This window comes from Eleginops maclovinus, chromosome 19 (assembly GCF_036324505.1).
Source record: "Eleginops maclovinus isolate JMC-PN-2008 ecotype Puerto Natales chromosome 19, JC_Emac_rtc_rv5, whole genome shotgun sequence".
Classification (NCBI taxonomy): Eukaryota; Metazoa; Chordata; class Actinopteri; order Perciformes; family Eleginopidae; genus Eleginops; species Eleginops maclovinus.
Genome location: NC_086367.1, coordinates 2274946 through 2287474, shown reverse-complemented (window position 1 = coordinate 2287474; position 12529 = coordinate 2274946). Strand labels below are relative to the sequence as shown.

Below are 12529 nucleotides of genomic sequence, written 5' to 3'. Positions count from 1 at the left end.
CATGATTATTACCTGTCCATCACTTTAGAGAGGTTATCAAAGAACTCCCCCACGTTGTGCCTATTAAAGGCAGTAGCTCTACCAAGAGAGGTTGCTTCAGGAGTGCGGCATGACAAATGGTGGCGTGCTTTAAAGGCCTCAAACCAATCACGCCCTAGAAAAGATTAAAGTGTATTAGCATTTGTCCCTTATTGACCCATTGCAGTTTGCATTCATTTTTACATAGGCCTACTGTAAGTTTAAGTTATACGCTCTAAATAAAGAGTAAATACCCAATTTTGCTTCTCTGTTGCTATCTGCATGGTGATAACTGATAATAAGCATTCCCTGGGAAAATAATTATTTCTTGCTCCCTATTACTTTTTCTTAATAAATGCACACTTAACCCAACCTGCTTTTTTCTCTCTGATCCAGCTGGCAGGGATATCGGTGTCATTTCTTCGGGCATACTCAAAAGCCAGTTCACAGCATTTCATGGGACTTAGACCGTGAAACATTGCTGCTAGTGCCTTTATATGTTCTGCCAGCTCTTTCTCCATATGTTCGTCAAAGACTTGATTGGCAAGTCCAGTTCTTTTATATCCTGGCCTGATGTCTTTTCCATCTATCTTTTTCTTCTCCATGTATCGTTTTAATGTCATCCTGCATATGTTCATCTGCATCGCCACCTGACGAATGGACTTCCCCTTCTCCACCTCTTTCACTGCTCTATCCATGTCCTCTAGAGGAGTGGAGGCCCTGCCTGTCTTCCTCTTATAACTCTGTGGCATGATGGTCTAGAATGTCACATAGTTTTAGTGATAAAATGTAAGAATACAATGTACAATTACAATAAAATAATATGTTTAAAATATTCATAAGTGGGGGTGAGTTGTGCCACTGGCACAACTTAACCCAGGCCCTTTGGCACAAATCACCCCAACCCTACCATTTTGTAAAAAATGCATCATCCAGCAGTTTTGAGGTAACATCATGCTAGCTGTATAGACTCATAGTGTAGCTTACTAAAGCAATAAAACATGTGTGAAATGTTTTTAAACTTGTCTATAACTGTTCAGACACAACAATAAAAAAACATTGATCATAGATATTTTACTTTGAAAAGCAAAAAACTGTTTTTTGAACTTAAATGTGCTTACCTTTCATGCAATGAGGCTGTCTTCTTTGCAGAATGAGTAAAATGGCTGACTCTTCAAAAATGTTTGGTCACATGACCAATTTTTGCCATGGTTCCCTAGAAACAAGGGGTGGCACAACTTCCCCCCTGGCACAAATCACCCCACTCTCCCCTAATTGACTGCATGGCTGCCAGCTCCTCCGTGATTTGAAAGTCTGCAGTTATCCCACGTAAGAAGATGAGCAGCTGGGTGGTGTCACGTACATCGCAGCTCTCATCAAAAGCCAGAGAAAAACAGTCAAAGTCGGCCGCTCTGTTCTTCAGCTGAAGCTCCAAGTTTCCAGCGATAGCCTCAACCCGCCTCGTTACAGTGCGTCGAGAGAGTGACACGTTCTCAAACGCGGCTTTTTTCTCCGGGCATATCAGCGCAACAGAGTCCAATAAGCACTCCTTAATAAACTCTCCGTCAGAAAACGCCTTACTTTTTCTGGCGATTTTGTGAGAAATTACACAACTTGTCCTGACGGCTGCATCTCTGGGGGTGTGAAGTTTGGTAAAAAGTCCTTGTTGGGTTTGCAGTTTTTCCATCAACGCATCAGCCTCCCTTGCGCGCTCTTCATCAGACAGATTCCGGTATTTATCCTCGTTCTTGGTCGTGTAGTGGCGATTCAAATTATAATCTTTAAACACAGCGACCTGTGTACCACAAATTAAGCACACGGCTTTACCTTTAATTTCTGTAAAGAAATACTTGGCAGTCCATGTCTTGTTGAAAACACGGCATTCGTTATCAACTTTTCTTTTTTTAGCGTGGGCGGACATCTTGGGGGTAACCGAGCATCACTTGTCGCTGTGCACCTTCACTCACAGGTTACGCGCGCACATACGTCCATAAATAACACTTTTCAAAATAAAAGCAGCGCAGTTGTTTGCACGCACCACATAGATGTTTTTTTAAAATGTATTTTGTAATTTATGATTGGCCTCACGCGGGCCGGACAGGGACGCACAAAGGGCCGGATGTGGCCCGCGAGCTGTAAGATGCCCAGGTCTGCATTATAACAATGAAAACAATAACAATAACAAGAACAAAACAGCTAAGGTGTCTCACTGATGGAAATCTCTGAAGCAGTTGTTATTTTTGTTCAGGCACAAGTGAACATTGCACTTCGAACATTTGATCACAGTCTGTCCCCTACAGTTTGGGAGTTTGCAGCGCTGTCGTGAACTTTCAACCACTGGCCAGTGACCCACAGCATCTGCGCGGACTTCCTGTGCTGGTATGGCCTTGGCTGGGCCTCTGTGTCTTTTCCTCTCAAAGTCTCTTTCCAGATCTGATGAAGGGCGTCCCCTCTTCTTCTTGGACAAGTCCTTGCCCTGCATGCAGAGAGCTTGTGCAACTGATGTTCTGAAGGACAGCAGATCCCTTTGCTTCTTCTTCGGGATATTCAGGGATTCAGAATCACGTCGATACAACAGCCAGCTGTTGACAATGGCCATATCCACAATGTGGAAAAAGAACCTATGGTAGTACTTCTTTGACCTAATGTGGATGCGATAATAGGCAATAAGTGCATCAAGAGCATCAACGCCACCCATGAATTTGTTGTACAGGCTAATGATGTTTGGGCATTCCACAGTCATTCTCTTCTTTTGCTTTCTGTCCCATCTTTCCACAGTGGAAACAGGCTGGGCACTGGCAAAAGTGCTGGCAACAATCACCCCTCTGTTGTCAAACCATTTCACAGCTCTTATTTCCACTTTTTCCACAACAGCCTGTTTCTCCTCGAATGTCCCTCTGCCCTTCTTCTTCATTTCTCCGTCCGCAGTGAAAGTGCAGCCTTGGAGTCGATTCTGCCGCACTGTGCCAAGGGCAGGTATCCCGTTGTTTGCCAGAGCTACAAACAACTGCAATGAGGAAAACCAGTTGTCAAAATATAGCAGGTGATTGAGTGCACCCTGAATGACTTGTGCAAGCTTTAGCACGATGTTTCCGCTTGCCCCAATGTCTGGCCCGTTTGGTGGAGGGTCAGATTTCCCTGCAAAGATGTCAAAGGAATGCACCAGCCCCTTTGTGTCACAAAGCACAAATATTTTGTATCCCCATTTGTGTGGCTTGCTGGGGATATATTGCTTGAGACTTGATTTGCCTTTGAAAGGCACCATTTGCTCATCGACACAGAGCATTTGATCTTGCGGGAGAGCCTGGAATTTGGGAAGAAGTGCATCAATCAGTGGCCTGATTTTGAAAAGTCGATCCTCGTTGTTTGGTGTCATGTTATTGTTGAAGTGGATGTAATGTTTAATTGCCTCCCATCTGTCACGGGGCATCACATCAGCCACATGTGGTAGTCGACATGCACTGGACCAGTACATTCGGGATCGAGGTAAGTGCAGAATGCTCATGTAAACGACTGTGCCAGTACTGTTCCAGTTCATTACGATCCAATTTCAGTGCACAGTTTGGATTTTTTTGGGTGCAGTATAGATTGCTCTGTTCCACAATACTGTCTAGAAGCTCTGTATCGAAAAAGTCTCTGAAGTATTGGATGGGCAGTCTGACTGCATCGGCCTCAGGAAGAGCATCTTGCCAAACTGGCACTTCTTTCGGTCTTCTGGCTGTCTTCCACTCTACCCTCTGTCTTTTTTGTTTTGTAGCAGCTGCTGTTGTAGCAGGTGCTCTCGCAGCAGTAGCTGCAGAACTGGTGCTAGGGACCGCATCAGAGTCTCCATCAGTGCTGCCACTGTCATCACTGCTGCTGCTGCTGCTGCTTTCATCACCTGGTGTAAAAAAAAAAAGTCACTATTGAAAAGAGCAGACATTTTTATTTATGATTTATGAGTACAGTTGTAAGACAGAAAAGTTCTTTGAAAACAGCTTTCCATACTTCGAGGTCAAGCTAAATGAAAGAAATAAAAGGTCACTATTGAATGCAGACATCTTTATTTACATAATACAAAACATGTACTCATTGTGACATCCACAAATATTAGGCTAACAACAAAGAGCTGCACAATATTATAAGAATATTCAGCGTTTTCCCACAGACTTTTCTGCCAGCCTCGCAATGTATGGGAAACACTGTTATTATAACCTTATTACTACTATTCTCATCACCTGGTGCAGGTCTATATTCCTCATCCTCATCACTGTCTCCACTCTCACTCAGACAACTGTCCTCACTATCTGATGGTGGAACCCTGGTTTGTACTCCAGGAGTTCGTTTTCCATAAAACATGGATGTGTTCATTTTTTCTTCTGAGTAAAAATAAAGGGCAAAAATTGCACTTATATTCAACATTGTAATTTTATAAGGATTATAGAAAGTTACAAGAAATGTATTGTCTCTAGAAATTGTGTATGACTACCGCTAAATATAGTATTGTTTAGATCCGGGCGAATGTAGCCAATATGAAGCCGATTGTAACCAATGTAGACAATATGGCCGAATGTAGCGAATTCGCGACACACAGAATAACTTCAGAAATATCTGTCAAAACTATTCTATTCTGCTTCGTTAGCTGCACAAACAAACAATAAACAGCAAAAATATTTTTTTTTTCAATAACTTACCTCAAATAGGACCGTATATTTCGTATTGCTTTCTCCACTCGTTAGCGTCTAACCGGATATGCCCGCCTTCGTCGACCGGATGTAGTTCGCACTCTTTGACCGGTCCTACGAGAAACTAGTGCTTGCAAAACGTTCCTAGGTCCGTATCGAAGAGACATGAACCGGCATTGGGGGAACACATGCACGATCTCGGCTGCATTTTTAATAGAAGCGGTTTGAGGCGAATTCGCGACAATAGGTGTTAAGGGGCGAGATTTGCACAATAACAGCACAAGTGAGTGAGTGAGTGAGTGAGAGAGAGAGAGAGAGAGAATGTCTGTGTGCGTGTGTGTGTGTGTGTGTGTGTGTGTGTGTGTGTGTGTGTGTGTGAGAGAGTGAGAGAGGGGGGGGGGGAAGCGCGCGAGCATTTTTCAGTGTGTCCGGAAGGCATTTCAGTGTAACCGGAAGGCATGTCAGTGCGTCCGGAAAGCCATTAGACGATAACAGGTTCATTGTACGTTGTACGAGTTCAGGTAGCCTACGACAAAAGCATAAAATGATGCACAAACAGATAATTGTAGGCCTAATAATTTTCCTCGCATGTCACGTATCAGTTAGGTCAAACAACGAAGATGTTATTGAGATATTTTCGCAAATTCTACATTGTCTCGAAAGAATTCAGGTATATCCAAATGTGAGGTGTTTTCGTGAACTTGAAGCCCATGCTAGGACAATATTCCACATAACAAACATTGTACGGCAACATGATACATTGGAGGGAAGACCGTGTACAATTTTACTTGAACAATTATATCAGTGCATGATGGCTGTTCTGCAACAGGTCGATGACGATCTTCCGAGAGAAACGACCATTGTACCACCTATTAATAGAAGCGGCACTGGTCGCCCACGGTACGATTTGACAGCAGAACAGATAGAGTTGTGCATGGGTCTTGGGCTTAACTGGCAAGGAATAGCCTCGCTTTTTGGCATTGCGCGCCGGACCTTGTACCGCCGCCGACAACGCTTGGGTATACCACCTCTTCAATACAGTGAACTGTCAAGGGAGAACCTGCTGTCAACCATCAGACACATACTGGATACTACGCCGAATGCTGGCGAGATCTACGTACGGGCCAGTCTGCGCCACATGGGGATTCGTATTCAGCGCAGGAGAGTTCGGGAAGCTCTACAAACCATTGACCCAGTGGGGCGAAGTGTACGTCACCGACAGGCCATTCGCCGCAGGACCTACTGTGTTCGTGGTCCGAATGAATTATGGTGAGTTAGTCTACTATTGTAATGACAGCACTGTCGAGTGTCCGAATGACTTTGTGCCAGTCGTGTCATAGCCTACCATTGAGGCTGCCGTCAAACTGCAAAGCACTTTAAAATACAAACGTGTTGGCCATAGCCTACGTTGAACTGATGCCCCTTTCCCTTGTCTTTATTTGCAGGCACATTGATTCAAACCACAAATTAATCCATTGGAGATTGGTGTTCCACGGATGTGTGGACGGGTATAGTCGAACCATAATATATCTACGCTGTTTAACAAACAATAGGGGTTCTAGTGTGCTGACTAGTGATGCGCGGGCTGGCCCAAAACCCGTGGGTCCCGCGGGCTAGCCCGTGGGTCGGGCGGGCCGGGTTGTTTTTTCCGTGGAAAATGCGGGTAGCGGGCGGGTCGGGTAAAAATCGCCATTATTCCTGCTATTATAGTTATATGTATCCGTTCATATGCTTGTCTTTTGTGTAAGGATAAAATGGGGTTTTCTCCCTCTCTTCCCGCTCCGTCTCATGCACCGCACACAGGCAGCACGTCAGAAGGCAGCAGCAAGCTGCGAGCTATGCCTCCTGTCAATCATTTGTTTAGCGAAAATAATAGCCTGCCGTGCATCTCCTCATAATTGTGAGCAAAACCCCTCGTTAATAGGCCTACCGTTTGGCAAATCACGACGTAAACTCATTGGTATCTTTTTTTTTTTTTTCTCCCATTTTCGCGGGTTGGGTCGGGTTGGGTTAAAAAATCAGAGCGTAATTTTGCGGGTCGGGCGGTGCGGATTGGCTGTCACGATGGGTTGGGTTGGTGCGGGGGTTAAAAATCCTTAACCCGCGCATCACTAGTGCTGACGCTGTTTGAAGAGGGAGTGCTGGACTTTGGGCTTCCATCAAGAGTCCGTTGCGACCGTGGAACTGAAAACTTAGAGGTTGCGCGTTTCATGCTGAGCAGAAGAGGATTGCATCGAGGAAGTGTCATTGCAGGCCGCAGCGTGCATAACCAAAGAATAGAAAGACTTTGGGCTGAGCTGAATCGTGTTGTCTCTTATTTTTATGTCGAACTTTTCACCTTTATGGAAAACCGAAACTATTTAGACTCATTGTCGGAGTTGCACCTGTTCGCACTGCATTACATTTATGTACCACGAATACAACGGGCTGCGAGTGACTTCCGTAATCAGTGGAATAATCATGCTTTATCGACTGAAAGATGTAGGACCCCACTCCAGCTTTGGTTCTCTGGCATCATCAGGAATGCAGGCCAGGACATCACAGGGGTCAATGGTGTCTTTGCACCAGTCGGATCCCAAGGTGCTGCTTACCGTGAAACATCTCCTGAACTCCAATTCAACAGCGTCGTAGAAGTTCCTGATAACGATTTTCATGTAAATGACACTACTATAGCAGAGATCCGTCATACAATTGATCCTTTAGAGGATGACGGAAACTACGGAATAAATATGTTTGTTACTCTTGTTAATTTCTTGGAAAGTAGACAATAAAACAGGAGTAGACCCCATTGACAATGAATTGTTTTAATTCATTTCAGTGCTTGTTTGTAAAACAGTGTGAACATCTGTGTGTGTGTTTACATGAGATGCATCTGTCTCTGCATACTGTACTGACTGTGAGGGAGTGCGTGTGTAAGTGTGGATATGTGCGTACATGTGTTTGTACGTGTGTTATCTGTGTGGGTATGTGTGTGTGTGTGTGTGTGTGTCACTGTGTTTGTACGTGTACATATCTGTGTGTGTGTGTGTACGTGCATATCCGTGTGTGTGTGTGTGTGTGTGTGTGTGTGTGTGTGTGTGTGTGTGTGTGTGTGTGTGTGTGTGTGTGTGTGTGCTCTTGCTCATGATGCATGATTTATACACCTAACTATGAGGGGCCATAACACACTGGAATTCTCTCCCCTTTCACTTGTGTAACGAAACCAAACTGAGTGCAATCCTCCCTAAAACACCCTAAGCCATACCAAATCCATATGTGTTTTGGATGGCAAACTCCATTGCCTCCTTGAAAGGCTCGTATTCTGAGTGAAGGGGCAGCCGTAAGCAGTTTATGCAAGTGTTTGCAATTGGATATTTTCCTCCACCATGAAGGAATTCCAAGGATGGCTGAGGGGAGAACCCCATCGGTGGAACCACATTAGACCCCGTAGTGAAGGTAAGAATAGATTCCAAAGTCATTTTCTTCTCTTCTGTTAAATTATAATACACAAACACAATAACTACATTAGTGACACCATTCATGATCAAAACTATTTTGTATAAAAAGCAATTCAAATATGTAATCAGCAAAAAAAAAGAAAAGAAAAAGTAAACATTACTTAACATTCTTCTGAGATTGCAGAGAAAGTGAAAGATTACAGAGAAAGTGTATGTATTCATGTATATATTATGTATATACATATATGTGTAATATTCATGAAAAGATCAAACTTGGCCACAGGCAGCACAGTTTCAATGAGCAGCATAGTTGCAACCTTCTCTGGCCATCATCATACACAGTGCACCTTTAAAAGTTAATTTCTACTTAGATTACTTCCTATTTTAAAAATGTAAGGTAATATTACTTGGGCCTATATGACATTTTCCTTGGCAATGAACTTTTCATTTCATCTCAGTGACCTTAACCTCTCATAGTCCTGTGTCACAACAACATCCAGTGCCTTCAACACCATTGAAATTCAATCACCTTCTACATCCTGAAGGAAGTCCCTCCAAAATGCCACTGTCTTGTTCTCGCCAATCCGGGAGTTGCTCCCATCCTTGGACCAGTTGATGGTGAAGAGACAATCCAGAGAGTCGGCTGTGAGCGTGGGAGGGTTGTAGCACAGCAGCGGGCGAAATGCCTCTGGGTGCTGTTGTATTTTCGGCAACACGCCTAGGGTTTTCAGCCCGTCTTTGAATCTAAACATTTTGCATGGGGGGGACGACAAAAATAAAATATCAAAGACATAACAATGCCATATTGTTGGACGTTTCTTTTAGTCACAACAACGTACTTGCAGTTAGCACTCAATGTCATGCATTTTCATTATGACATACTGTGGCCAGAGAAAGTCTGAACACACCTGTTCAAATGCTAAGATTTTTGTGATGTTAAAAAATGTCACACAGACGAATGATTTCACAACTTTTTCCACCTTCACTATAGTGCAGTATCGCTGTAATTCTCCATGGACACCCTGCATCATGTGTTATTTTACCACGTGAAACAAAATTACCGCTCCAACGGTGCCCGAACACGATGGACCACGTGGAACATCAGGATGTCCTCCAGCAGTGGATATTTGTCGGTCAAGGATGTTAAGAGCCTTAAGCAGCCAGCGGTGGCCAAGTAGTCGCTGATAGGCTCCACAGACAGCTGCAGGTCATGTAGTGTCGTGGCTTCAGAAACCTGTGGAATAGTGCATAAACAGAGGTGTCAAAAGTAAAAGTAAATGTATTGTTTAAGTACAACACTGGCACATAACAGTACACAACTGTTACACCAGTTATGCCATTGTAGCTAATGAGGTTGATAGACGTTGTTACTGAAAAAAATAAACTAAGAACCTACCAAAAACCTACAAATTTGACCCAACCAGCGCAGCATCAGGTATATTGGTTTACAGTATCTGTAGACCAGTTACTCAGTGAAGTTAATTGTGTTGGAAGGAAACTGGCATTTTTTAACCTCTGCTTTTACTTTTGACACCTCTGTGCATAAAGACACATACACTAGGTAGTGCATCAACATCACCACAACCCTAGTAATCTGCTTCATTATGTTCACTACCCACTCTACATTGACACACCCAACCGAAACAACTTCAAATTAACATAGATACACACAGCAACACATTAGTGCATGAAATGTGCAACCCCCTTCCCCCAACCACAGACCTTTGTTAGTTTGTCGCGCAGATCAGAATCAGTGACGTCTTCCAGCTCTGACTGGTCTGCTCCCTCGGATATGCCCGTGAAAAGAGTCTTTGACAGAAAACATGGCAGTGGACCGCCATGGACCAGGCTGAGGGCAATGGCAGTTCCTGCATAAAAATATTTGTCCTCACGTAAAGCTAGAAAGATTACAGAAAGAACAGAAAGTACAGCAGATCACTTGCCAAGTATGGTCAGCGTAGAAGCACAACAATTAAATTCTTCAATAATTCCATATAATTATGGTAAACAAACCTCTGAAATCTAGAGCCAAGTTGCGATGGCCTTCGCGTCCCTCAAACATCTCGGACTCTGGTTTGCATTAGAAGGCGAAGAAATTCTCTTCTTGGCCCCCCAAGGTCAATAGCTTCCTCAGTCGCCCCCTTATCGTCAGAACAACTCACATTCAAAGTATTGCATGGGCTGAATGTCAACCTTTTAAGACCCTGTATGGCCCCGTCAAGAACATTGGAGCGATTTATGTTGAATCTTGAAATTCCAATGCTATCGATTTTCTCTGCCAATTCCTTCAGAATGTCACTGACTGGGACATCTTCTTTGGGGAGCCTTCAAGAGAGAAGAGAGAATTGCACACACATTTACAACTAGTTGATTTTCACAATGTAATGCAATGTAAGGGAGGGTGATATGGCGACATTTTCTTATCACGATTGAAACAACATTGTCATGATTCTGATTTTATCATTATTAGCGGTATCAGCAATTGCTACTCAGTTTACATTTATAGCCTACAAAACAAGTGACTGAGACTCCACCAATTCTCCACCTGGCCATGGCTGTCCACATGGCCTCTTCTACGCCACAAGGACAAAGCATGTCACTATCTGTTATTTACTGATTGATGGGTCAGGTTGCGGAGTCTGAAGCGCACCAGCAAGTTATGGAATGTGTCAAAGGTGATCTCACACTTACGTCTGGTCTTGCATGCTAACGGCTATAGCATGTAACAGTTCACCGTCTTCCTCCTCCGCCAAATCTTCAATGATGTCGACATATGCACTATAGTAATTATCTGGATGATATCCTGCCTGGTCATTCACTGGTGGCTGCAGTGGTGGCTGCTGTGGTGTAGAGCATGACACGGGAGTGGATTTTCACTCCTGTCCCATCCCGCTCCCAGAAAAAAAATCCTGTCCTGCACAATCCTGGTCAGGAGTAAAAAAAATAAATCTTGTCCTGTCCTGTCCTGTGTGGAACGACTCCCAATCCCATCCCGCTCCCACTCAAAAGTACTCCCACTCCTGTAAAAAAAAATCTTTGTGTGTGTGTTAATAGGGCCTACCTGTATGCATATTTGCCACCTACTAAGCAGTTGTAGTCGTTTGGAATGGATGTCAGTTGAACCAACACAGTCACTACATTTTCATCTAAATTAGATTAATCCTAACGTGTTGCCGAAATGTTGCATATTTACTTGGTTTACTTTTCTTCTTTTTCGGTTTATTTCATGCAATTTTAAATGGCTTTTTAACCATATTCCTTTCACAAACTGACACTTGGTTACCCCCAAAGATAAAATATTAGATATTTAGTTAAAAAAAGCGTAAAAAAAAAAATACTGAATACTAAATCACAAAAAATTGATTTTATTGAATATCAGATAATTTAAATGTTGCTGTGAAGAAATAAAATTGCATCCACATTGTCTGGGTGAAGGGAAGTGCGTCTCTCCTCAATCAGCCTTCCAGCAGCACTAAATGAGCGCTCAGAAGGTGTACTGGTTGCTGGGATTGATAGTACCTTTTTGGCCACCGGCACTAGGTCACCTGACATGTCCTTCCAGACACTAAGAAGATGCTGACCACGGGTGTCAACGTTTTGCAGCATGTAGTGTTGCACCAACTCTCGGCCCGATGCCGGCTCTTCACCACCGTCCTCCCTCTCCTCCTCCTCGACACAACTTGAGAAGAAGCTGTGGACTTCTGTGGCCTCTGATGGCCCTGCAATTGGTGGTGTATCTAAAGGAAAAGAAGACATTGTTATAGAACAATTCTGTCTGTCTCTGTGTCTGTCTCTGTGTCTGTCTCTGTGTGTCTGTCTCTGTGTCTGTCTGTCTGTCTGTCTGTCTGTCTGTCTCTCTCTCACACATGCGTGCGCGCGCACACACACACACTTTGCATTCATGTACATAATGCTCAGTGGGTGCTGCATCGCTTGCTTCGCTTGTGTTATTCACCCTCTTCCTCCTCCTCACGGACCCTGACTCCCTGTCCTGGCACTGTTATGAGTTCCGCAAGAGTGTTGACCACCTCCTCATACTCCAGAGCCGTGACCGTCTTTCTCAGAAAACTCCTCAGGGAAGGGGCGAGTGCAGTGGCTACCTTGTGGTAGAGGTGGACATGGAACTTTAACTCCACTGCCTGGGCTAACTGGCCTTTCAGCTGGGAGGTGGAGTGAAATAAACACAATGTGTTAGTATTTTCAACATTACATTAACTTCCTTTGGGATTAATAAAGTTACTGTATATGTATATATTATAAATGACTAGATTGTATATATTTAAATGACTAGATGGTTCCCAGACCAAATCTTGTTAAGCTGGGCATACACTGTGCGATTTTTGGCCCGATATCGACAAGATTTTCACTCGTGCGACTATTTTGGAGATCGGGCCGAGTTTTGGCTCAATC

At 43.8% G+C, this 12529-nt stretch overlaps 1 protein-coding gene across 1 annotated transcript; it reads right to left on the bottom strand.

The window, feature by feature from the left end:
* Positions 1–7915: 7915 nt before the first annotated feature.
* Positions 7916–10824, bottom strand: LOC134881662 (G2/M phase-specific E3 ubiquitin-protein ligase-like). The gene is given in 7 exon segments (XM_063909173.1): positions 7916–8151; positions 8649–8863; positions 9181–9353; positions 9842–10017; positions 10133–10194; positions 10196–10444; positions 10811–10824. Coding segments are annotated over 7 exon segments (1125 nt in total).
* Positions 10825–12529: the final 1705 nt, after the last annotated feature.